This window comes from Tenrec ecaudatus, chromosome 2 (assembly GCF_050624435.1).
Source record: "Tenrec ecaudatus isolate mTenEca1 chromosome 2, mTenEca1.hap1, whole genome shotgun sequence".
Lineage (NCBI taxonomy): Eukaryota > Metazoa > Chordata > Mammalia > Afrosoricida > Tenrecidae > Tenrec > Tenrec ecaudatus.
In genome coordinates this window covers 30,238,466-30,265,794 of record NC_134531.1, presented here as the reverse complement: position 1 = coordinate 30,265,794, position 27,329 = coordinate 30,238,466, and the positions used below count along the sequence as shown (strand labels likewise).

The 27,329-nt window shown below is 47.6% G+C and overlaps 1 protein-coding gene and 1 non-coding gene across 7 annotated transcripts in view; both read left to right on the top strand.

Moving 5' to 3' along the window:
• DROSHA (drosha ribonuclease III) overlaps positions 1-27,329 on the top strand; it is a 147,961-nt gene that overhangs the window by 61,915 nt on the left and 58,717 nt on the right. For 5 of the 6 annotated variants that reach the window (XM_075540894.1, XM_075540898.1, XM_075540893.1 and 2 more), the window contains 3 exons: positions 10,610-10,734; positions 12,546-12,645; positions 13,515-13,622. In XM_075540894.1, coding sequence (XP_075397009.1) covers positions 10,610-10,734; positions 12,546-12,645; positions 13,515-13,622 — 333 coding nt within the window. The remainder of the gene's footprint in view (positions 1-10,609; positions 10,735-12,545; positions 12,646-13,514; positions 13,623-27,329) is intronic. The other variant, XM_075540897.1, reaches the window with a different exon arrangement.
• LOC142441581 (small Cajal body-specific RNA 24) lies at positions 2,172-2,301 on the top strand. Its single transcript, XR_012782949.1, has one exon.

Sequence of the window (27,329 nt, the reverse complement as noted above, 5' to 3'; positions counted from 1 at the left end):
ATTTTCCTTCCACATACTGAATCAGGAAGGAAAGATTTTATAATACAGCTGTATTTGGTAGGAAACTCAGCTGGTTAGTAAGTTTATGCTGCCCACTCTGGAACCTGCTGGAGTTCAGAATTGTAGTTGGGCTTGCATGCGGTCCCTCCCCCTGCCCTGAGTATAAAGGAAGCACATGTATGTAACTATAGAAAGTTGTGAGATTGAACAACAGCTCAAAGAAGATCTGGAGATGACCCCATTGGTTTTTCTAGTCATTTGAAAATACAGCTCTGCCTTGCCTAATGCCCCTGACCTGTTCTGGAAAAGGGGACGGGTTGTGATTTGAACTGCGTGCTAATGTCATATGATATGAAGGCACTTCCAAAAAGTTTATGGAAAAATGGGGCTAAATGATCATGGGATTTTCCCGTTTTGAAGGTTCCTTGTCTGTATGTTTGCTGTGTTTGACGCATACAGATCTGAATAACCCATTTTATGCTGCTTGGACTCTGTCAGCCCCCAGAGCCTCAGGGGGCTCACACTTGAACGCGTATGTAACCTCTGGTAGCCCTGGTCAGAATCAAGTGAAAGGGCTAACAGCCCAGCCTTGGCACTGGCAGCTCAGTGGCAGCTCAGAGGGAGCAGTACCCCTGGGGGCTGTCAGAGAGTGTCAACGTGACAGCAGCCCCGCCTGCTGGTACCCTTCCAAACAAGTCCCTCTGCCCCAGCCCTCGAACAAATTTGTTGTTGACGTTGCACAAGTGGTTCATGTAACAACAGTGTAGCAAAATTACCATGTTTTCATTTGTCTCAAGTCTCTTTTGAAGTGTAATTTTTAAAAATCAAAAGAAGTCATTAAGTAATTCCCTAGTTTTGAATACCTCGATTGTTTTTGGGTTTTTGCTATAATATACACCACTATAGTGAATGTGTAGGTGTGGGGCAGCGTGTGTGTGTGCACATATTTATAAGCACTTATCTTTGCTTATGTGTCCATTTCATTTCTTAGGAAGAAGCCCTATGTGTGAAATTAATAAACTGAAGAATGTACATTTTTATATCTTTTAATAGGTATTACAAATTCCTTCCTGGAGGGGGGTAGAGTTTGTTCTCTGACTGGAAGGATAGGAGAGTACCAGTTTCTTCATATTGGTTATGTTACTTTAAAAAGACATTAACAGTTTGATAGGGAGATTTTTAGTTCATTCGTACTTATTTTGATTTCTAGGAAAATGTGATATTCTGTATGTTTACTGGCCCTTCATATGTCCCACATGTCACGGATACTCGACTACTAATATCCTGTGACTATTTGTTCTATTTCTTGACTCTTTCCCTCTTTGAGCCTCGGCCGTCATCATTATGAAGTATAAGTAATTGCTGGAAATGGTAGTAACGTGGCCAGCATGCATTTTGTGCCTCACACGCTCGGCCTGTTCTGAGTCTATTTTTCCTGCGGACTCCAAAAAAATGGCTCCGGTTTTCCCCCATCAGCTCTAACTTGGGAGATAAAGAACCTATGTCACATGCCACTCTTTACTCTGCTCTCCCATAACAAATCAGGACGTTTTCATGTAGGGTTCACTGCCCCGAGAAGCCCTGGCAGCGCAGTGGTTGCAGCGTGGGCTGCTAACTGCCTGGTCAGCAGTTCGAAACCACCCGCCCCTAGGGTTTCCAGACCTTTGAGTCTTTTAAAGCTGCAGAGTGACGGGTGGGTTTGAACCACTGACCTTATTCGCAGTTCAGCGTGGAACCAACTAGCCCCTATGGGTCTATAGATAGCTTCCCTCCGAAGCCCGTAACACCTAATTCTTTTTCAAGTATTTCTCACCTTTTTGGTCGTATCCTGTAATTTGTAGGTCTGACTTCTCATATTTAAATCTAGGATGATAAATTAATAAATCAGTATAACTGAATAGCTGAAAATATAGCTGGACACCTTGTCTTAAGAAACTACAGCTGATGCAAGACTATCCAATGCATATTTTTGAATTATTGCCTCAAATAACCTCTAGGAACAGACCTTAAAACCAAAACACCAAGAAAAATTTTTCATTTTTGTTGGCCTGTGTAATTGCTTATAGATAATTCCCATTTCTTTTATTGGCTTCTTGAATTTTTATCTGTAAAATTAGCTCCTTATGTTAATTTTTGAAGTTATAATATGCTTATTAAAAGAAGGAATTGAGTGGACATTTATTCTTCTTCAGTGTCTTCTCAAGGTGAAGATAACTCTTTATAAATGTCCTAGAGAAATATAGTAGCTTTCTGTTCACCCTTTGCGAATCCAAAGAGTGGATCGTTCCACTGCTGACACTTACAACAACAACAAAAAGGAATTACATGACACCTAATCTCTTGTAAAAAAGCCAACAAAACAAAACTACATATACACAAAGTAAAGACAGTTTCTCTTTCTCCTGTAGAGTGGGTTATTGGTTCTTAAGGTAATTATATTAAGGGGCTTCAAAAAGCTCCTGGGAAAATTCCATTACCTTTTAATTCCATTTTTCCTGCAAACTTTCGGAAGCCTTCCACTTTTCCTGGCGTGTGACTCTGATATAATTTTATAGAATTGGAAAATTAAAATCCTCATGTAAAGAAACAGAATAAACTGCTTAAACAAAGCTGTTATTTTTTAGAAGCTGCCAGATTGTTTAATAGCCTTGATTCATAAAAATAAAAACTCCAGATCAGCTCTTTGTAGCATGACAGCAACATCTGCACAAGCAGAATGTTGCTATTTGCAAATAAACATTCCGGCTCGTACTGATTGTTCGAAAACTAGAAAATCATACAGATTTTACATTTGCACTGGCAAGTCACATAACCCTTAAAGTAATTTAAATATATATGTAAGTAAAATCATATGCAGAGATGAGTGTGGGTTTTGTTTTGTTTTTAACAGCTGTATGTATTTGCATATCTCTTGCCTGTTGTAGAGCTGAGTTGGAAGAGGGAGGGGTGGCTGGTGATGGGGGGAGGCATGCGTCTTACTTGGTCCACGGGGAGATTCCGTGCTCTACGGTACATGCTTTGACCCATAGCAACCCGACAGGATAGGATAGACCTGTCCTGGAAGGTCTCTGAGACTGTAAATCTTAAGGGAGTAGAAAACCTCGTGGCTGCTGGTTTTGAACTGCAGACCTGGGGTTAGCATCCCAACGTCTAACCACTACGCCACCAGGGCTCAGCATCCACTTGGTGGCAGTGAGTGTGGTCTATAGTGGAACCCTGAGGGTATCTTCCATGGCATAATTGAGTTATTTTGAAAATCAACCAGGAAGCCCTGTAGGGCGCGTTGGTGATAGAGTGGCTACGTGTTGGGCTACGAACGGCAAGGTCAGCAGTTATAAACCACAAGCCACTCCTGAAGAAAATGCCTGGGCTTTCTCCTCCCATAAGGAGTTGCAATCTGGAAGCCTGCAGAGGTAGCTCTCTGTCTGTTAGGGCACCCGAAGTTGGAATGACTTTATGGCAGTGAGACGGGTGCCGAGACCCACACTCTGTGTTCGTAGCAGTCGGGGCTCATGAGTCTGTTGGCTTAAAAAAAAATCTCCAGGTGTTTCCGGTTTACTTACTGCTTTCTTGTGAGCCCAAGGCGTAGTGACCGTTGTCCATTGCCAGCATCCTCATTTAACTAGCGTGCTTTGATTGACTACTCTGTGAGCCAGGTGCTGGTGAAGCTCACATACATGATGTTTGCCCCAGTTGCTAGGCTGTGCAGGTGAAGGGAGTGTGATGAATTGTTGACTCAGTGGGCCCACCAGTCAAGCCTGTAGTTTTGGTCCGTGGGCCAGACTTGTCGGACGCTTCATTGAGCTAAGAGCATTGCACAGTGAGGTCTTCTGGTGTTGTCTTGATTAAGATAGTCCAAGGCGAATTTTGAGGAAACCGGAGCAGCCAGATCGAGAGGTTTATGCAGGGATGCCAGGCTGTGGCACACACTGAGTTAATCCTTTAATGTTACTTCAGCGTGGATACGATTTACACTGCGCAAGGTAGACACGATAATACATCTCATTCTGTGTAACACTTGCTTTGAAAGATTGCCAGTGGTAAGAATATTAGACAATTCATTAAAATTTTCAAACCATTACAGTGGCACAAAATACTTTATTGTTATAGAACTTAAACGAATTAATCTCCTTCCCTAAGCACTTGCTTTGGCCAGGAAAACCTTTTTCATTAGCAAGAATGTTTCGGAAAGAAGAATCATCTGAGAAATGTTATAGAGTAGGGCCAAAGACTAGAATTACTTCATCCCCCTACCCCTCGGGTCTGACAATGTTTTGATTTTGCCCATAAGGTTTTCAGTGGCTAATCCCTCAGAAGTGGACCGTCGGGCCCTTCTCCGTAGTCTGCTCTTCATCTGGAAGCTTGGCTGGGCCCTGTTCTCCGTGGGAGATGCTGCTGGCATTTGAAATAACCGATGACACAGCTCCCAGCAACACACAGGCCACCACAGTATGACAAACTGATGGACAAGTGGTGGAGGTTATAAATTTAGAGATAGTTTAGCAATTTGCTACCAGTCATCTGTCATCTTGTCACACCATGATGGCTTGCTCATGGCTAACATGCTGGAAGCTGTGGCATCTGTGTTTTAAATACCAGCGGGGTCACCCAAGGTGGCCAGATTTCAGCACAGTTTCAGACTGAGACAGACGAAAGGAAGGCCCAGGGCTCTGCTTTGTAGATCTACAAAGTTCTGCCCCAGCAGAACTAGCCCCTAAGAACCTTATGGATCCCAACAGGACTTTGTCCTCCTTCCTTGCTTTGGATATGTCATTCGGAGGGATTAATTACTAGGGGTGGACATCATGTTTGGTCCATGGGAGGGTCAGCAAGGACAAGGGAGACCTCGGTGGTGGGGGTGGGTCAGCACCCTAGCTGTCAGTGATCGTGAGGACGCTGCAGGACTGGACAACAGTTCCTTCTGTGGTTCATGTGGTCGCCACGAGTGGGAGTTGACTCTGCCCATCTGTCCAAAAAACCCAACTGCCAGCACTTCGTTGCAGACTTGTAGTGACCCTCAAGGGCAGGGTAGAGCTCACCAGGGGGTTTCCGAGTCTGTACTTCTTGATAGGAGTAGACAGCCCCATCCTTCATCCAAGGAGCGGCTGGTGGTTTCCACCCATGGACCTTAGGGTTAGCAGCCCAACGTGTCACCACAAAGCGAGCTTGTAAGTTCACTTCGGCCTTTCATGACACCATAGCACGAGGTCTGAAATCATGGACACATGAACCGTTTAATCACATTCTTCTATATGTAATTCTTCTTTTAAATTGAATCCTGCTGCATTGATGCGTAAAATAACAAACAACTCTTAGAGCTAAATAACAGTTTGCTACTGTGGAAAGGCACTGAAGTAATGTTATATTAGATTATGGGTAACCAGAAACGTTTCCAGTTATTAATTTTGTGAGCAGAGCCCAACTTCTGTATACTGGTGGTTCTGATGGTTGTTTAATGTTCTTTAAAAACTTTAGTTTGTGTTGTGAAAAGTAAAACGGAAATGAACTTGGAGTCTTGAGTGACAAAAAGTTCATCGGGAACAAGTCAAACCAAAAGAGCTTGGGTTTGGGTTGTGTTTTAATTCATGTGAGTAAACGTCACACATCTTTGTCACCCAGCAGGATGTCAGATGGCTGGGTGGGACAGCAATTGTCGGTAGAGTGCTCGACTTACTTTGGGGACTTCCAGGTTTTAGTAGTGCAGTCCCTGTGTCCCAGGCCAACAGAGCATCATACAGACCCCACTTGCTGGGGATTGCTAGGGGTTGGAATGAAGCTTATTGACATCTGGCTTGATCAGTTCTACAGCGGTAGGTTGTAAATCAGATGAGCCAGTTACCCCAATCAGCTCGTGAGATTTCCTTGAGAGTTGAGTCTAATCGAAGAGATGGCTAAAGCACGTGACTGCGTGCTGGCTGGACTCTCAAAGGAGCTCTGGTGGCAGAGTGGGTCACACATCGAGCTGCCGACATTAAGACCCGAGGTTCAGATCGCCGCTCGGTGGAAGAAAGGTGAGGCTTTCTGTTCTCATGAAGATTTACAGCCTCGGAAACCCACAAGGACACTTCCGTCCTGTTCAGCAGGGCCATTGAGGCGGGATTGACTTGATGGCAGTGAGTTTGATTATTTTTTTAAAAAAAATATAGTCCGTATGATTTTTACCATCTTTTTGCAAATGGAGGCTTTGGGGATGAAAATGGTCCTTCGCATTTTTGTAACATTTAAAGGAATGAGCCATTCACTTCTTTTTCTATATGTGAATAAATGAACATATCGGACCTTTTAAAAATACACTGTCAGCCCTTTCTTGGCATGATCAATGGCCTGTTTATTAGAAATACAGTTTTCAGACATCATCAGTGGAGGCCTGGTAGAGTCTTGTTGGAGGCCTGGTGTTGTAGTGGGCTGCTCACCAGCACTGAGGCTTTCTGCGCCTGTACGCATTTACAGCTTCAAAACCTCTTGGAAGCAGTTGTGCTCTGCTCTCTGGGGCTGCTCTGAGTCAGAGTAGTGTCCCTGTCAGTGGGTTTGGCTATTCATACGGACTTCGCAGGAAGCCCTCGGACTGTATGCGTGGGTAGAGATGATAGAGGGGCTCAGTGTCATTAGTCAGAACAAGGCCAGCGGCCAACTGTGGAACTAACCTTCATACTCAAGTTCACCTGAAGCTGAAGAAAATGAAATCAAGTCCAAGGAAGACAAATGACCCCCTTCAAACGACCCCCTTCAGTATGTGCTGCCTGAGCTATTAAACCAGTGAGAGAATAGATTTGTTCCACTGGACATTAATGACCAAAGACCGGATGAGATGTGGGATGATATCAAGGACATCATACATGAAGAAAGCAAAATGTGATTTGAAAGATGGAGAAGAAGAAGAGCCCCAAATGGGTATTAGAAGCCATTCTATAGCTATAGCAAATGGAAGAAATGATGAAGTCGGAGAGTTGAACAGATTTCAAAGGGTGAATGAAGAAGACAAAGAAAGATATTCTTATGAAATGTACAGGGACCTGAACTTGGAGAACCAAAAGGAAGGCAAAGTGTTGACATTTATGGTGCTGACAGAACTGAAGAAAATATCCCATCCTTGAGTTGCAATTTTATAGGATTCTAGTGGCAAAATATTGAACGATGTCAAGCTTCAGCGGAAGATGGGAGGAATACATCGAGTCTTTGCCAACAGAATTGGTTGACATCCAGCCATTTTAGGAACTAGCATTTAAGCAAGAACCAGTGGTACTGAAGGAAGAAATCTAAGCTTTTTGGAAGACATTGAAGAAAAACGGCTCCAGGAACTGATGGAATATCAACTGAGATAGTTCAACAAACTAATGCGAGGCTAACAGTACTTGGAAGACAGTTATCCAGCCAACCAACTGGAAAAGGCCAAAAAGTGACCCAACACAATGCAGAAATCATTGAACGGTATCATGAATCTCGCATGCAAGTAAAATTTTGCTGAAGATAATTAAAAACTGGTTGCAACAGCGTGATAACAGAGAGCTGCTAGTACTACAAGCTGTCTCTTCTGGAGAGGACACGGGTGAAGGGTGTCATTGCTGGTATCAGATGGAGCTTAGCTACAAGTAGACAATACCAGAAGGAGGCCTACCTGCAATTTATTTCCTATGCAAAGGCACCTGACCGTGTGGATTATGCATTTATTTATTTATTTTTGCGTGGACAAGAAAGAGCTTTATATGAAAGAGTAAGTGTATATTAAGAAAGCAGCCTCGTCCAGTTCAAGTCCATAGGTCTGATATTAGCCCATAGTCCGATACCGGTCTGCACATTTCCTCTTCAGACCCCAGTGACACCGAATGCAGGAAGATCACAGGAGTGGGGGAGGGTGGCATGCCTTGTGGCTTCAGTGGCAGTGGAAGCAACTCGTCTCAGCGCCGGCGTGGGTCTCCACGTGGCTCCTCCAGCTCCAGGGCTCTGGCTCCGTCAGCGTAGCTCCCTGTGTCTTGTCAGCAGGAAGACAAAGCAGAGAGGTGTTTGGATTGTTAAAAGTTATGAATAACTGAAGAATGAGAATTCCAGAACACTTAATTGTACTCGTGCAAAAATTATATGTAGACCAAGGGCAGTGCCGCATGGTTTATTTATTTGTCCAGAACGGGGGCATACGGCATGATTTAAAACCAGGAAAGGTGTGCATCAGGACTTTTCCACTTCCCCGTACTCATTCAGTCTGTTTGTTGAGTTAATGCTCTAAGAAGCTGGGCTGTATGAATAAGGATGCCATCAGGATTGAGTGAAGACTCAGTAACAGCCTGCACTATGCAGACGACACAACCTTGTGTGCTGAAGGCAAAGGGAACTCAGAGCTCAGAGTACAGCCTTAAATATGGTTAAAACCCAAATCTTCACAACTGAGCTATTTAGCAACAGCATGTTAAACAGAGTAAAGATCGAAGTGGCTAAGGATTTTATTTGATTTGGTTCCATAACCAATGCCCTTCGCAGTTAAGTCAAATGATGCATTGCACTGGGCAAATCTGCTGCAGAAGACCTTTTTGAAGTGTTAACCAGCAAAAATGTCACTTTAAGGCTTATGGTCCATTTGACCCAAGCCATTGTATTTTCGTTCACCCCGTGTGCATGTGAAAGCTGGACAATAAATAACTCGAAGCAGAGGGGGGAAGTGCCCAGCAGCCCAGGGCTCCTGCACAGTCTCTCCACCTGGCTTCGGGGACAAGCAGGGTCAGTTTTCTATCAAAATACGAACGTTTGGTCTGGTGCACTGACGCTGGTGGACGCAAGATGGCAGACGGTACAGAACTGAAGATCGGAAAGACGCGAGAATGTGAATGTGTCTGCTAGCTGGAGACTAGAAACAGGCTGGGATATCCCATGAGCAGGCAGGATAGCAGAGAAGAGCTCTCGTCCTCTCTTGGCTACGGATCCGAGCCGGAGCTGGGTCAGTTTCTGAGGTCATCCTCAGCCGCTGGCAGCAGGCTGATCCCCTTCCTACCCCAAACGTCGGAATGACAGCCCTGAGGGTGTGGGCGAGGGGTCCGGAGGAGGAACTGATGGCATGGGTGGCTCCCGGGGAATGAGCAACAGGATTGTGTGTGAAAGGAGACAGTGGATGGGGTAAGATGTGGGATAAATACATAAGTGTTCATGAGAGGCTGGGTGGGGAGTGTGCTAGGAAGGAGATAAAGGAGACCAGCTACCCAGGAGTGCAAGGAGAAAGTGTTTTCAAACTGATGTGGCAGCAATTGTACAATGCTGCTCGATGTGATAGAACTGTGAAATGCTACGACATCTGTAAGACTCCCAGTAAAGTGATTTAAAATCATGGAGTTGCTTAAACTCTCAAATAAACCAAACTCATCGCCCTCAAGTTGATTCTGACTCAGAGTGACCCTGTAGGACACAGTAGAACTACCTCTGTGTGTTTCTGAGACTGGCAGTCTTTACGGGAATAGAAAGCCTCATTTTTATCCCACAGAGTGGCAGGTAGTTTTGAACTGTGGACCTTGAGGTTAGCAGCCCACCGTGCAATCCCATATGCCACCAGGGCTCCAATCTATTGGTTTAGGATATTGAATATCCTACAAGAACAACAAACACATCTGTGTTGGAAGTATAGCCAGCATGTTCCTTAAAATTGGGGATTCTGAAACTTTGTCTCTTATATTTTGGATATACTATCAGAGGGCCCAGTCCCTGGAGAAGGTAAGGCAGAGGGGCAGTAAGAGAGGATCCTTCAATGAGAAGGACTGACACAGTGGCTGCAACAGTGGGTTCAAACAAAGCAAAGCAACAACTGGGGGGAGAATACAAGGCCAAGTAGTTTTACGTTTTGTACATCGAATCACTGGGAGATAGCAAACAGCGAACCGCACTAAAACACACAAGTGTCATTGCTGAGCATAGTAAGAGAAGGCTAATGACAAGGAGACCTGGCAGTAGCCAGAACTTGCGGAAGGAGGAAACTTGCCCAAGAATGGCAACCCAGTATTGTCCTTGAATTGAGAGAAATTGAAAGCCGTAAGCTGTGGCCTGTCAAAAGTTATAGACCTGGAACACTGGGGCAGGCCAGTTGAGTGTCTGCTTTCACAGCATCTGACCTTTAGGTTGCTGTGGCTTCTAATTCTACACTGCACAGGATTGATGGGCTTCACACGGTACCCCAAGATCGATATAAAGGCATCTGTGCCTACTGAGCAGACGTAGGTTGTTGGTTTGAAATGTGAAATTAAAGCAGAATGAGGAAGGCCGCACGTTTTCCTGGGAGGTGGAATGCCCCCCACCTTACCCCGCCCCGCACGCCTTCAGAGAGGTGAAGGAAAAGTTATATCTGACTAGGTGTCCTTTTTCAAAGTTTAATATTTAAAGGTTTCCAGGTGGAGTGCAAAAAAAAAGGACAAATTCATTGTTCATTATGGCAAATGGCACAGACTCATTTACAGGGCTGACATTAGGGTTTTTATATAGTAATAGCCGGCGTGATGAAAGGATTTTAAATGACATTCTCCCTTCAGGGACGAGGCTTCCTCAGGAATAAAGCCTGATTCGTTTCTTCACTACGTAAGTTAAAGCCAATGCTTGCAGACTCCTTATGGGAATAAATGGTTTTGATTTTTCTCCCCAGAAACCAAATTCTGTCCGCATCGATCAACTGGATCGTGAACAGTTCAACCCCGATGTGATTACATTTCCAATTATCGTCCACTTTGGGATACGCCCTGCACAGTTGAGTTATGCAGGAGATCCACAGTAAGAAATCTTCAGTGTTTGTCTTAACCGCTTCCACTTTCTGCTAACAGCTGGGTGAGCAGAGGAGTAGCCTGCAGTGAACGCTTTTCTTCCTAAAAATTACGGCACGAGATAAGCCACGTTTCCAAATGTAACGAGTTCTGATAGCTTCCAAAGAACTTTTCCTTCCTTCACATCTTTGGCTACAATAAACTGTATACAGTTTTGCTGGCAAGTTTGGTCACAATGAGCCCTGTATGTTTTTCATCTTTCAAAAGCGTTTTCCATGTTGGCCATTATGACATTAGTCATTGCTATGATTGTTACTAGTGTGTGATGCCCTGTAGTGAAGAGTAGCCCCCTGTTATTTCCAAGGGCTGCTAACTTTATTGCAGATCTCAATTTTGGGGCGGGGGCGGGGGGCATTTTAGCAAGGACTCCAGACCACGCGCAAGGTCAAGTGTGTAGAAATGCGAAGCCATGGCTCCTGCCTCTTTAGATCAGGTCGTCACTTTATACGTTTGGATTTTCCCTCCTGGCACTCTGCTATTTTTCTGAGCAGCGAGGAGGAGGCGTGGGACTGGAAATAGCACTATTAGTCTTTTCAGATGTGTTGGAACTTCCTACATTGGTGGACATACAAATCAAAATAAAAAATCCCAACAGTTTCTTGACTTGGTATTTTTAAAACATGAGTCTGCGTGGGAGAAGAGGGCATGGGAGAGTTTCAGTTCATTACTACAATTCTGGCAGACATATGTGAGAAGAGGCTAAAGGGTTTTGTTTTTTCTTCCCCCCCTTTGGATAAAAGTATGAAGCAATGAACCAGGCACTGTGTAAGTACGTCTTTCTTTCCTCCATTCTCTAACACAATGCGATCCAGAAGGAGAGGCCCAGCTAAGGTCATTTTAATATGACCCTAGATCTTTAGAAACTCCTGTTGCCAGCAGATTGCTGCTAGAATGAGATGAGGCTCTCAGGTGGCAGGACTGTGAACTGAGAAAGGCCTCTATCTCCTCTTCATGCCCAGGATGGCTTGACAGTATCCCACAGACATGTCCAGGGCTGTCACATATTGTCTATAAGCTAATAAACATATATGCTTGTTTTTGTGTTGACTGCAAATCGATAGGCCCCTTTTGTCTTTTTCTCCCTCCGGTGGAAAAAAGGCTGTAGCCATGTAACATGGGCATTGGCATCAATGAGGTTTTCTATTACTAATGCTCTCCAGCTTTCACTGTAGGCAATTCAGATACCAACATCAAGAAGACCCAACCCCTTGCCACTGAGTGTCCCTTGGCTCCTGGTGATCCCGTAGGACAGAGGGGAACCGCCTCACAGGGTTTCCATGGCTCTAAATCTTGATGGAAGCTGACTGCCTTAGCTTGCTCCCACAGACCGGCTGATGGGTTGGAACCGCCAAGCTTTGGCTTAGCAGGCAGGAACATAAACCACTCTGCCACCAGGGCTCCCTAGAAACAGAATGTTGTTGGTGTTTCACCAGCCATCAGAAAGTACACATCTGAGTAAGAGTTGTCTCTTTCAAAGAGCTGCCGTTGAGAGAAGGCATGTGCTTCCGTTGGTTGTGGGATTTTCTGTGCTTTCGCCCGAGTAGCACCAGCCGCACTGCCTACTGCCTGTCCTTTGCTGCCCCGCCAGCGTGGATCAGCATCATCACTAGGTTCCAGATGGCGCTTGCCATCCTACCACCCACCCCATTAAGACTCCTCAAAAGAAAGTCGTCATGATCCAGCAGGCTTTCGAAACCTGATTGTGTTGGCCTCTGGACTCACCTGCTCTTGGTCTCAGCTGCCCGCTGTCCTTTCTCTTAGGTACCAGAAGCTGTGGAAGAGTTACGTGAAGCTTCGACACCTGCTAGCAAACAGCCCCAAAGTTAAGCAAACTGACAAGCAGAAGCTGGCCCAGAGAGAGGTAGGCCTTTTGACGTTCGTTCGTGATGAGTGGCAATGCATTAGCGTTCGACTTCTAGAATAGAGCTTTTAAAAACGTAAACAAAACTCACCCCATGGTTCAGTGTTCGGCCCAGCAAAAGATAGGGCTGTAAGGGAAACGCCCCCACGGGTGATAGGCACGCCTCCGATTAATCGACCGTGTGTGATCAAGAGGGAAGCTTTGGGGGTGGTCTTGGTGGCCCGTCTCCCGAGGAAGCTCTAAGGAGTAAGAAAGTGTCGTTGCATTGTGTACATACAAATACAAAATTTATTTTTTGCCATCACTTGGTTAAAGGGCAGTAGAAAGGAGGTGTCTTCCTGGTGGGGTCTCCCAGGCGCTTGGCATTACCGTTTCCGGAGTGAAATGAGCCCCCGGTGCACGTGTGTTTGTGAAGGATGTATGTGCACGCTAGAAAGTGAACTTGAGACTTCTGGGCGGTGCCGGTGACCTTACTCGCCATCTTTCTTATTATGTGTGGGTGCCGAATGCAAGGTTTGATATAAATTTAATTTCTACATGCTGCTCTCCGGTGCCTCAAACACCAGGTGTGGGTGTGGTTTACAATCAGTGAAAGGCTATCTTTCATTTGAACCCCTGAGAGGTAGCTTTGGTCCAGGTGTGTCTTACCCAGATGTCAGGAAGAAGGGGGGGGGGTGCCTTAAACGCAAGCTTCCAGCATCCAGGCCCTCGTTTCAAGTGAAGGATTGCGAGTTTGCAGGAAGAGGCTCGAGTCCTGCGATGTCAGGATAATGGTGCATGGATCCAGCTTCATCGCTAATTCCTCATGTTTGGCTCAGTATCGCCTCACAACTCCTGGGCTACTGACCATGCGTTCTTTTTTTTCCTAGGAAGCCCTCCAGAAAATCCGACAGAAGAATACCATGAGGCGGGAAGTCACTGTGGAGCTGAGTAGCCAAGGGTTCTGGAAAACTGGCATCCGCTCTGATGTCTGTCAGGTGATGACGCGTCTGAGAGCACGGTTATACCCATAGCTCTTCCTTAAAAAGGCACCTCGCTCTGAGGCTCTCTCGACTCTTGACAAATTTCTTGTTGGACACCTTCCCCGAAGTGCTTTCTGCCTTCTTTGGGTTGTGTTCTTGTTACCTCGGGCGCTTTTGTGTGAGTCGGGTGGTGGCGTGTCAAGTCCATCCCGCCCCAGTCGGAACCCACAGGACGGGCTTCCCGGGAGTGAGCGAGCTCACCGGCTGTGTAGGCGGACCCCTGCGCACAGTGTGTGCACCACCAAACGGGCGACCCCAGTTTATATGGCAGCACGTCGCAGGCGTTACTGCACAGAATCCTGCCAAGTCCCTCTTTGAGCCAATGGCAGTCATGTTTCCCCTCGGCTAACCCCGCTGGAGATGACTGACTCACTAATAACTGTTGCTTGCTGTGTGGATGGGATTTGTACAGATTCCAAGGCCAAACAAGCTCACTGCCTTTCCGTTGAGTCTGACTCCTAGCGACCCTACGGGATGCGTCAGACTCCCCCCTGAGGTTTTTAAGACTATACATCTTGATGGAGGCAGACTGCCACGTCTTTGCCCTAGGGGGTGGCTGGGGGCCTGGAGCTACCCTCTGGGTTAGCAGCCACGAACTTTAATGACTGCGCCACCAGGACTGGGTTATACACACCTCTGAAAACCTCCGTTACCTTCCAAGACTCCTCCTGTCTGCTCTGATGGTGTCATAGGTCCTAGGAAGTTGAGGTCATCCCAGATGGTCAGCTCATCCTGATGGGCACACACACACACGTGCACACACTCACATCCCAGATGGTCAGCTCATCCTGATGGGCACACACTCACATCCCAGATGGTCAGCTCATCCTGATGGGCACACATACACACGTGCACACACTCACATCCCAGATGGTCAGCTCATCCTGATGGGCACACGCACACACACACACACACACACACACACACACTCACATCCCAGATGGTCAGCTCATCCTGATAGGCACACATACACACGTGCACACACTCACATCCCAGATGGTCAGCTCATCCTGATGGGCACACACACACACACACACGTGCATACACTCACATCCCAGATGGTCAGCTCATCCTGATGGGCACACGCACACACACACACACACACACACACTCACATCCCAGATGGTCAGCTCATCCTGATGGGCACGCACACACACACACACACTCACATCTCAGATGGTCAGCTCATCCTGATGGGCACACACACACGTGCACACACTCACATCCCAGATGGGCAGCTCATCCTGATGGGCACATGCGCACACACACACGCGCACACACTCACATCCCAGATGGTCAGCTCATCCTGATGGGCACACACACACGTGCACACACTCACATCCCAGATGGTCAGCTCATCCTGATGGGCACACGCACACACACACACACACACACACACACACACTCACATCCCAGATGGTCAGCTCATCCTGATGGGCACACATACACACGTGCACACACTCACATCCCAGATGGTCAGCTCATCCTGATGGACACACACACACACACACACACACACACACACGTGCATACACTCACATCCCAGATGGTCAGCTCATCCTGATGGGCACACGCACACACACACACACACACACACACACACACACTCACATCCCAGATGGTCAGCTCATCCTGATGGGCACACATACACACGTGTACACACTCACATCCCAGATGGTCAGCTCATCCTGATGGGCACACACACACACACGTGCATACACTCACATCCCAGATGGTCAGCTCATCCTGATGGGCACACGCACACACACACACACACACGCACATCCCAGATGGTCAGCTCATCCTGATGGGCACACGCACACACACACAAACACGCACACACACACATCCCAGATGGTCAGCTCATCCTGATGGGCACACACATACACACGTGCACACACTCACATCCCAGATGGTCAGCTCATCCTGATGGGCACATGCACACACACGTGCACACACTCACATCCCAGATGGTCAGCTCATCTTGATGGGCACATGCACACACACGTGCACACACTCACATCCCAGATGGTCAGCTCATCCTGATGGGCACACGCACACACACACATGCACACACACACATCCCAGATGGTCAGCTCATCCTGATGGGCACACACACACACGTGCACACACACACATCCCAGATGGTCAGCTCATCCTGATGGGCACACACACACACATGCACACACACACACACATCCCAGATGGTCAGCTCATCCTGATGGGCGCACGCACAAACACACACATGCACACACACACACACATCCCAGATGGTCAGGTCATCCTGATGGGTACACACACATACATGCACACACTCACATCCCAGATGGTCAGCTCATCCTGATGGGCACACACACACGTGCACACACACACATCCCAGATGGTCAGCTCATCCTGATGGGCACACACACACATGCACACACACACACACACATCCCAGATGGTCAGGTCATCCTGATGGGTACACGCACACACATGCACACACTCACATCCCAGATGGTCAGCTCATCCTGATGGGCTCACTCGCTCTCTCTCACACAGCAGTAAGACCTGGAAGGGATCTTTCACACGCACACACACACACTCTCTCTCTCTCTCTCTCTCTCTCTCTCTCTCTCTCACACCATGTGATGTCAGAGCTGACATTTTCCCTTTCAGGTGAACTGCTGGCAGCTGCTAGTTTTAGTTTGAGAGCAGTCATCTGTAGTGGCAGCAAGTTATAGTCCCTAAACCCTCAGTCACATTGCTGACAGACCCACGTTTTTCAAACTGTGAGTGCTTTCCTATGGGGATATTTTCCTTTGGCTGATGATCTCTCACGGCCAGTTGACCCCCAATCAGCCAGGATTTCCGTCAGGTGGTCTTTCTCTGTCAGGTAGCAGACATGTTAAGAACAACGCGGTGAGACAGTCTCAGGCTGGGCGATCTGAGGCTAAGACAGTGCTGATTGTTGAAAACCTACATTCCAAACTTACTCTGCCTACCCCTCCCCTGTCAGGAAAAAGAAAGAAAAAAAATTACTCTGTGAGCCCCTGGCAATTAGAAACGTAGACCGTAGCCCCCAATCCAGGATGTGGTGGAGGCCTTTGCTTCTGCAGCCCCTCTGGATCAGTCTAGTGCCCCCCAGGGGTGGGATTGCCCACTCTGGGGAACACTGGTTTCAAGGGTCATAAAATGTGGAGCAGTAAGAGCTGGAAGGGGCCGTAGAGATCTTCTAGTTCAGAGGGTTGTGAACTTGTGATTATAGCTGTTTCCCCAAACAGAACTCTCTGGAACCCGCATACAAAAGAGACATCCCCAACACCCAGTGGCGTTGTGTGCTGACCCCTCCCTTGTAGGTTGGCAGCGATGTTAAGTGGGAACATCTTTCTCATTTTTGGTTTTTAGTTTCCATTATTATTGCCTTTTATTATCGTCTTTATCAATCAAACTTGGAACATCTGCTAGTGAGCGTGATAGCGTGACAGCGTGAGCACATTACGTGTCACACTTGATGTGGTCCATGTAACGAACAAGGGTGAAAGGAAACAGTGAGGGCATCTTGTCAACATGCCTGAGGGGAGTCACGTGGCTACCATACCCCAATTGACTGGCTCGGGAAGGATGTGGAGGGAAAATCCCCCGTTGCCTCCTCCTCTTTGTTCCACTGAGCAAAGCTCATTGTCAGCATGGCTTCCCTTTTTCTTTTCTTTTCTTTTAGAAAAGCAAAATCTAGACACCTGCACATTTCAAACAGATAAAGTCAGACTCCCAAACATTTGCACCCGCTCACTCTTCTATTACGGAGTCTTGATGGTGTAGTGCTTTAGATGCTTGGCTGCTTACTGGACGCTAGCGGTTCAAACCCTACAGCCACTTCACGGGAGACAGATGAGGCAACATGCTGCCCAACAGACCACAGCCTAGGAATCCCTTGGGGGCCGTTCACTTTGTCCTGTGGGGTCACTGTGAGTTAGAATTGACCGGACAGCCATGTGTTTGACTTAGTCTTCTGACTCACCTTTTTCTTTTTCTCTGTGATTCACCGTCCTGATTAGGCCCTTTGCTCGGTTTGAAAGTTGTATCTCGGGGGCTTGATCCCAGGTAGCTTTCGTTACAGACTTCTACAGCACATACAACTGCTCTTATCTTCCCTTGGGGTGGGGGTGGGGTGCGCGATGGGGGTAGTGGGGTGGCCATGGGGGGTTCCTTTCCTACCTGGCTGACTGAGCTGTTATCTAAGTAGTTCTTGATGTACGAATAGATGAATTCCCTGTGTCTCTAAGATTCCCATATAGAGTCTGGAGGGCTTAATCAACTGGATGGACTGGCTTGTTGAGCATTGCAGGTGAAGTCAGAACAGGTGCTTACAGTTCTGTTCTGTGCTAGAAGGGTGCCCTGCTGGCATGGTGGGTTCCAGGGGGCTGCTCACTGCCGTCAGCTGTTCAGACTCACCTCCACGGGAAGAGGCTGCAGCTTTCTGCTCCCGTGAAGATTGACCGTTTCGGTAACCCTGGAGTAGTTCTGCGCTCTGTAGTTGCTACGAGTCAGAATCTACTCAGTGGCAGTGAGTGCTCGAGTTTTCAGTGCAAGAAAAGTTGGCAGCCTTTTGAATAATTTAAAAGTTGCTCATGCAGGCAGCCAAGGTGATGGCGATGAAGAATCGGTTTATGTGAGTAGGGGTTGGCTCAGGTGTTTCAATGTGTGGGCAGCTTTGCGTAACCTTCAAGGGCAAGTCACAGTGGTGCGTGGGTGCCAGGCTCCCGGACCAGGGGTTGCCTGCCCAGCGACATTAGTGCTCCGTGGCTGTCCTTCTGCCTCAGCCTGTCTCCTCAGCTGGCTGAGAAGCAGCTTGAGAGTTGGGTTATCTCGGCTCCCCATCATGTTCTACATCCCGTCTCAAGGCTGATACCCCTGACTGACTGACTAGAAGAAAATGGATCCTGACTTAAAAGCCTACAAAGGTGAACGCCTCATGATCTAATAATAGGTCCTCCCTCTGTGGGGCTCTCACTCTTCCACAGAGAACTTCCATCTGTTGAAAAGCCAGGCTTCCATCTTCCCATCCTCCTAATGGAAACCTCTGTAAGATTTCAGGAAGATTGCCCTCACACGTAAATGACTCGATAAAGAATGTAAATTGCCACCTATGAGTTGATACGCTGAATACAGAAGGGAACTGTTTGATGGTTTATTATTAAAAAAAAAAGTATCTGCACAAATGGAGAATATGAGCCAGCCAGCTACGTGAGAAGCTGGTAGACTCAAAAGAAAGAATTAACTCTAATGTGGTGGCCAGGAGACCTACTAAAAACAAGAACAGCTGCCCGACCTGTGTTTGAGTGAAATAGTTCCTTACCCAACACAACCAGAGCATCCTGGGGGCATCCTGCACCCTCAGCCTTAGGGCAGGCAGCCCTGTGGGGAAATAGTGAAATGCTTCGCTGGTAGCGGGAAGGTCAGTGGTTCAAGCCCACCCACTGACTCCACAGGAAACCCCGGTGGGCAGCTCTTGCCGTCCCGTAAAGTGCTGTGATTTGCAGTTAACGTGACAGCGCACAGCAGTAACAGCCCTAGGTAAATGCTGATGTGTCTGTTCCTCTATTTTGACATAGTATCGTAGTTGTGAATGTGAGCTGTTGTTGGTTTTCTTAAAAATTGTGTGTTTGAAAAAAAATTGTGTGTGCATGCTGTCCATGAGGTAAGCCCCAAACCCAAGTTGACTGTGACTCGGATTGACCGTAGAGGTCAGAGTAGAACTGCCCACGGCATTTCCAAGGTTGCCCATCTTTATGACAGAGGGGGGTCTCATCTTCTCCCCCCACCCCCCATGGAGCAGATAGTGGGTTCAAACTGCCGGGTTTCTAGGTAGCAAGTGAGCATTTTAACCCCTGCGCCAACAGCGCTTCTCTGTATGACGTACTAATGTACGGGAACAATTGCCCCTGGGTGTCAGTGCCTGGGTGCACGGCTTTATTCCAAACCAAACATGCGTAAACAGGTCTCTGATCAGTGGATGGCTGCAGACAGAGCCTCTCTGTAAGAGTAAAGCTGCCTTCATATACGATCCAACCACAATAGTACCTTCTGACGGTGTCTGCTGACAGTTCAATTCAAGGTGGAGGGGTCGGCAAAGAAGGTTATGGTGTGACTCTTTGGGAGTCCAAAGGGAAAACTTGATAGATTTTCCTGAAGGACACAGGAAGGTGATGGGAATTTCTTAGGAAGAGAGTTTTTGAAAATTAGAAGCTGCGTGAGTAGGGAAATGCCAGGGAAGTTGCTTGTGGGGCTTTTTTTCTACCCCGACAATGCACCTGCTCCGTGGCTGAGGGAGAATTCCGTTGGGCAACCGTATCCATCCACCCTGCAGCCTGTTCCTGCCCTCAGGCCGCTGCTTTTCCTCCCCAAACTCAGAATTCCGAGGAACACGGTTTGAGTCCCTTGAGGATGCCAAACCTGCGGGCGCACATGGCAGAGCAAGGACTGGCGACATGGAAACGCGGCCCCCAGAAGCACGTCATCCTCGCTGGAGGATATGTGGGGACCCAGTAGCTTGACCTTTTGATTGTTCAAGAAGGGTTTTTCTTATGCCTTTGTAGCAGTACTTTTAAGGCGCTCTCGAGTATATATCTCAATAGACACAGTGGTTTACCTGCACTGCCTTAAACCAGGGCCACTTGGCGGGAATTTGTAGGTACTCCCAGCAAGTCCCTCGATGGGGGCAAGCGGTGGCCGAGAGGAGAGTGTCCAGGGTCGGTGGACTTAGCCTTTGTCTTGGTTCTCTAAAGCTCCTGTCCCAGACATAGCCCTGGTGGATGGCTTTCACCCACACACCTCCATCCTCTCACAGGTTAGGAGACTATGAGGCTGAGTCTAGGCGCCAGCTCTGGGGGGGAAACTTTCCCTGTGTGCCAGCTCTGGGGGAAGTCCTTGTCTCCTGTGAGCCTCTGTGGGGCTCACAGGCCTTGGAGATTTCCACGTGTCTTCACCTGCGTCACCTCTGCGCAAATGGACGAGCACAGGGTTCTTGGAGGGGATGGTTAGACAGGTGGAAGCACTGCCTTCCGAAGTCGGTAAGCCTGGATGGAGGATGTGTGTCTTCCGATGGGTGTAGGAGACATCCTAGGCCAAAGGGTGCTGCGCCAGCTCCCAGCAATTCTTTCTGGATGGTTGTGGGTCCCTCCTCCTCTGCGCACCTCTCCCTCCTTTCCTCGCTTGTGAGACAAAGCGTGACACAGGCCACACCCCGGGCAACTCTGCTTTCATCTGCCAGGGCTGTGACCCGAGGACCATAAGATCCTATTGTGGGGCACGGTGACATACCAGCCCATCCACTTAGGATCGTGACCTTGCCAGATTTGATGGGCTAGGAATGGGCTCCAAATCAATCCATGAGCTCAAAAGGAGTATTTTCACAGTGAGTATTTTAATAAGATTTATGCCTATCTTTCCTTTTTCTAGAATGGTTTTAAACATCCTAATTCATAACTATAGGGTTAATTAAACAGCGGGACTACGGCGGCGGCCACAGGTAACACCGTGAAAATAATTGAGTCCATTATTCCTGTCAGTGTCCGTGGTTTGAACTTCCGATGCTGCTCCTCATTTTGCTCTCTCTTGGGCTGTCTGAACTCCAGTCCAGAGGTTGGAAAGTCTGCCTTCTTTTGGTAGGTCTTCCAGAAAACATTTGCTGATACCTATCTTCCAGGTGCTGCCCGAGTTATGCCACGGGTCATGGTGTTGCCCATTTTAGCATATATGCCCTGCACAAAGGCCCTTAACCACATTTGCCCTTCAGTTGTTAAGGTTCGCCAGGTGTTTGGGCTGAATTGTGTTACCTGCAAACCCCTTAGGTTGGTGCATTGAGAAAGCAGGTGCACTGGGAAGCACACCAGCGCCACCGAATAAGAGTGTCGAGAGCTCTCAGCGAGAGCCCCAGCTCTGGTGATGCAGTGTGCCGGGGGCCTGCGATCCACAAAGCCAGCAGCTTGCAACCACTGCCCCTGCGAGGGAGAAAGATGTGGCTTTCTACTCCGTGCACAGGGACAGCCTCAGGCATTCACCAGGGCAGTTTGGCCCTCTCCTAGAGGGTCGCCACAAATTGGCATCGACTCAGTGGCAGTGAGTTTGGGTTTTGTGGAATGTGCGATGTAAATTTTCTCCAAAATTAACAGTGAACAGTTGAGGATATCTGAGCTGTTCTTGCTAGTTATTTTGTAATGATCAAACCAAACCCACTGCCGTCAAGTCAACTCTTCCAAGGCTGTAAATCCGTATGGGAGCAGATAGCCTCATCTCTCTCCTGAGGAGCAGCTGGTAGATTTGAACCGCTGACCTTGTGGCTAGCAGTCATCCAACACTTAGCCTACCTGTCCGTGCCACAAGGCAATCTCCTACCCTGTGACCCTTTAAAAATATATTTTGGAGACTCTCTTTGATCTTATCTCTAGGATCGGGTAGTGGTTTTTTATTTCTTCAAGATACAACCCGTCCCACAGGTGACTACCCGCAGCTCATAAATTATTTTATAAAATATTTATAAACTTTTGTTTGTCTACTTTTCCCTTAATGATCTTGGCTATATAGTGTTTAGTGCTATCTAATAATATCCTTAGCTGCTTAAAGATACATATTTTGGGTAAGGAAGACTAAGAACGAGGTGGACAAAGACAACAAGGAGCACTGTGAAGCAATGCACTAGGACTCTGACTCAGCCGGCCGCCGAGGAACTAGCTGTTTGGCCAGACTTTGTTAGAAGGGGAACAAGGCTGAGCGAGGCTCAGGTCCTCAGAGGCTTGTCTCCCTTGCTGGTCGTTCAGTGATATAAAACCTACTGTTCATTAGCGGTAATTGCTAGTGGGCTGCTGGCAAAAGCCTCCTGATGCTGCCTGGACGCAGCGGGAGATTAAACTGTTGCGATCAATCTTAAGGTGGAATGGCCTAAATACCAGCAACTCAGCCTCAAATTACATTTTCCAGACCAGTTGTCAACAGGTGAACAAAACTCTGCTTGATGCCCCAACCCACTTTAAGAGGATTGAAAGCCTAGGAGAGGGTCCCGGGACCTGTCACTCAAGCTCCCTCCCATCGAGTCAGCACTAACTTGTGGTGGTTACGCGTTAGGTTACCCGTTCAAAACCGCCAGCGGCTCTGAGGGGGAGAAAGATGGGGCTTTCTACTCCTGCCCACAGCCACCGTCTTAGAAACCCACGAGGGCGGTTCTGTGCTATGAGGGCGCTGTCCACGATGGCCCGAAACGACATGAAGTTAAATGCAGACTGGCCGCCTTGTTTGGAGAGAAAAACTATGGAAGGATTCACCCCTACTGCTGCATATTAGTGTGAATTCTGGGTAACACGGAAGACAGAACGGGACTCTGAACCCCAGGCTAAAAGGACAGTGTTGTCCCTTGCATCTTGTTGCTTCAGGCTGTGTCATTGGAATACTGGTCTCCACTGGTATGCTGAGGAGGTGGTCCCTGGAAACCAGTGCTGTTGTCTTGAGGCTGGAACATGCAGAAAGGTGGCACAGGAGTGTCAACAAGGAAGCACCGTTACTGCCACGTCAGCAGGGCGAGGCTCGGGCGAAAGTAGGGGCCACTGTAGCCCACCTGGAGGAGGCCTAGGGCGTAGGCCTTTGCTGCAGGCAGAGGTCGATCAGTGATAATGATTTGCAGCCCCGGACGCTCTTGGGAGCAGTTCTGCTCTGCTTTACAGGGTGATAATGAGTCAGAATTGGCTTGGTGTCAATGGGTCTGGGCTTTCGTAGCTCCTTGAAAAGGCCCTGGTAGTGCAGCTGCCAACCGAAAGGCCAATCAATGGTTTGACCCCACCAGCTGCTCCACAGGAGAACGATAGGCATTCTACTTCTGTAGGGTCACTGGGAGTCAGACCAGTGGGTTTCATTTTGTTTTGTTTGTTTGCTGTCTAGCTCCTTGAGAAAAAGAGATACAGGTCCCTGGAGATGGGCTGTTGGCCTGGAGAGTCAGGGCCAGGCTGTGGCGGTTGGTGTTTGTTTTGAGTAGACAGCTGGGCTGAGACGAGGACGGAAGGGCTGCGCTCCCTGGAGTGACTTTCTGATAGCCTCCCTGGAAAAGGGACGTCTTTCGGGATGAAGAGGTTCTTGACAACAAACTGAAGGACGTAATTTTCGAGTTAGGAACCTAGGTGGCTCAGTGGTTAGGATTCTGCTCCCAATGAAAGAGTCACTAGTTTAAACTCACCAGGGACTGACTTTTCTGGAGAAGTATGTGGCAGTCTGCTTAGATAAAGATTAGACCCATTGCCTTTAAGTCCATTCGGACTAATAGAAACCTTCTACAGGGGTGCCAAGGCCACAAATCTGGACAGAAGTGGAACAGCATCACCTTTCACCTGCAAAGCGACTGGTAGTGTTGAACCACTGGCCTTGGCAGTTGGCAGCCTGGCGCCCATCTGGCATTGCCACCAGGCCTCCTCCATGAACATTAACCCAAAAAACGACTGCCACTGAGGCGATTCCAACTCTTAGTACCTTGGAAATCCTGTCAAGCAGTTTGACCCTGTCTTACAGGGTCTAATTGATCGCAAGGCAATGGTGTTTTTCAAGTTGGAACCACAACAGGAAACTCTCGATAGGATTGTGACTTCGGGGCCATTTGAGATACTTGATTTTTCATGTTGATGTAGTGCTGCTTGCTTTTTATATAAGGGCCAACTAATCTGATAAAAGCTATTAATATTTTCATTGTGAAAAATCTCAAACATACACAAGACAGAAAAATACAATGAGCTCTATATTTCTATAATTCAGCTTCATTGGTTATCAACAGTGCTTTGGGTCCAAGTAAGATCCATGCATAGTGATTAGTCTTTGCGTTTCTATAAACTATTAAGTTCGAATTCCTATTTCTCGTTTTTCCTTGCCAGTTTTAATCGTTCCTGCTGGAGAACTTGGACCGTTTGTTCTGTTGAGGCCCTATAAACGGGATTGTGCTGTTTGCAGCTGTTCGGTATTATATTAGCACGTGCTTCTGCTTCCTGCATGTCCTAAAAATGGGTGAGGTTTTTGTTGTTGTCGTTGCTGCTGCTGCTCTTGGGCGCCAGCCAGGCTTAGGTGCCTTCCTGACGCGGAGCCGTGTGTAGAACAGGAGGGAACCCTTGCCTCATCCTGCGCCAGCCTCCCAATTGTTGTGTCTGAGCCCGCTGTTGCAGCCACTGTCAGTCCATCTTCCTCTGTTTCATTGACCCTCTCCCAAGCAGGACGTCCTTTTCCAGGGACTAGTCTCAGGGAGTTTTGCCGTTCTTGCTTCAAAGGAGGCTCTGGTTGTACCTCTTCCACCACAGGCTTGTCTGTTCTTCTGTCCCTCCGTGGCGCATTCAGTGTTCTTCGCCAGCACCCTAGCTCCAGTGTATTGACTCCGCTCCGGTCTGCCCTGCTGCTGGCCTTCTCATGCATGCGAGGCCATGGAAAATAGCTTCGTCGTTGGTAGTGAGGGCTAAAATGGAACTGTTCATCATGGCCTTGTGTGTAGTTTAATTAATTGATTAAATTGAATTAAAAATTTAGGTATTTGATTTTTTTTTTCACTTAAACAACATGTCAAGATATCACTTTATAGTGATATATAAGACATTACATATTTGCCTTCAACTCTGTCCAATTGTTTCCTATTGTGTGGTCACTATTTTATGTGCTTTTTATTAATTCTCAATTATATTTAGGAAGACTTATCTTTCTGTCTAGTGATTTTGAATAAACTACCTCGCTCACTGCCATCAAGTTGATTCCGACTCATAGCAACCCTGTAGGACAGGGTACGACTGCCTGCGGACATCTTCTCATCAGTTGTTAGACAGCGTGACTCTCTGCTGCTTCCCAACATCTGATTGGACGTAATGTCGTCTTTTCACTGCAAGTTGGCCCCTAGAAGGCAAGCTGCAGGCTCCTCCTGCTCTCTGTCCTCATTTTCTGAGGGCTGTGCCGTATGTTAGACCATGTCTCCATCTCACAGACTGTTGACTACATGGGATTATTTATAGGCAAATTCATATTTGAGAGAGGTGGTCGCCCATTTTTGATGTTAACATCTTTCTTGCTCTCCCTACCTCTTTCTTTTTTTTTTAAGAGTTAAAAACTCTACCTTCTTTAGGGCCTGGTCCCTCCTGATAACACATCCAAAGTTCAAAACTCCTTTTCTGTCAGATTCTTTAAGAAGAGCTAATGGGATTAATACTCCTTGAGTTTCTTCCTCTTCCGGACACTTCGCCAGCTTCCTATTTAAAGGTCACCTTGGCTAGATGTAAAATCTGTAGGCCCCCTGCTCTTGTCTTGCACGTGTTCTCGTCTGGCATACAGCTTCAGCACTGAGCACCGTGGCTTGCCCGCTGTGGTTCACCAGCGCTGGCTCTTTCAGCCGGGATCTCTTCCTTCCAGGACCAACGGTTTCCCTAAAACACGCCGCAGCTTCTTGGATGAAGAATGTCAGATACGCCCTGTGCCTTCTTACTGTATACTTGTATCCGAGGAGAATTTTCCTGAATCACCCTCTGAATTCGAGTCGTGTCGCACTCGCCCGTGGTGAGCCTGCAGACAGGAGAGCAGCCCCTGGGGCTTTGCGGCCATCGCTGTGTGGGAAGGCAGCCCGCCTCCCCCTTCTCCTGCGGTTCTTTCTGGTCGTGCTGTTGAAACCGCTCACCCTCAGTCAGCCCGTGCTCTACCCACGCTGCACCAGGACCCCTTTCCCCGAGCTACTCGTGGTATTATCCTGCCCCATTGCTTAGGCTTTCTTCTGCCGTGGTGTGTATTTTTACCTTCCTTGCCGACATTCTGTTTATCATTGTTCTCTTGAATCCTTCATTTCTTTTTGACTTTAAAATTTTTCTTGGTTTGTCTCGTTTCCAGTTTTCATTTCTCATAGCCACTCTCATCTGCTATTGGGTTTTGGTTTAGTCTTTATTGCTAGAGCGATCGTTTCTTTTTAGCACTTCTTCCCCTGAGATTCCTCTCTCTTTCTCCAGTCATCTCTTTCGAATTTGTATAATCCTTGCTTGCACTTTTCTCTTTGGGTCTTGATATTTTCTTCATTTCTTTTAGCTTTTTTCTAAAACCAGGGTACAGTTTGATCTGTTTCCTTGACTTGTCTGTGACGTGACTGTGTCCTTAGCAGGGATGGCATTCTGGTCCCTTTTTCTTAGGAGAACCTCAAATTTCATCGCCATGTAGGTCTCTACACTTCGTACTTACGTCCGATCAAGAAAGTGGAATAGCGCCCTGGACGCGTGTGAGCGCGCGTAGGTTTTCTTGGTTGTAGAGCGCCGCCTCCTGCTTTTCAAAGCCATCGCTCCTGTGCACTGGCCCTTCGCTTTCCTTCGCCCTTCCTGTTCCCCTGCGGCCTGCACTTCCGGAACCCGGCCTCGCCGCGAGGCTTTCACCTAGAGGAGCTGTGGGTTTCCTTCCGAGTGTTTAGAGGCCCAGGCTTCTGCAGAACTGTTGGACTGCCCTTTCTCCTTACCCAAAGGAACTGGATTCTGCGAGTGCACTCGAGTTTCGGCTGGATTTCAAGCAAATACCTTTTAATTTAGAATTTCTTCCATCCTCAGGAGAAACCCAAGATTAGAAGCACTGCTGCAAGTGCATTCTCTCTCTCTCTCTCTCTCTCTCTCTCTCTCTCTCTCTGTCTGCTTTCTCATCTACAGATGGCAA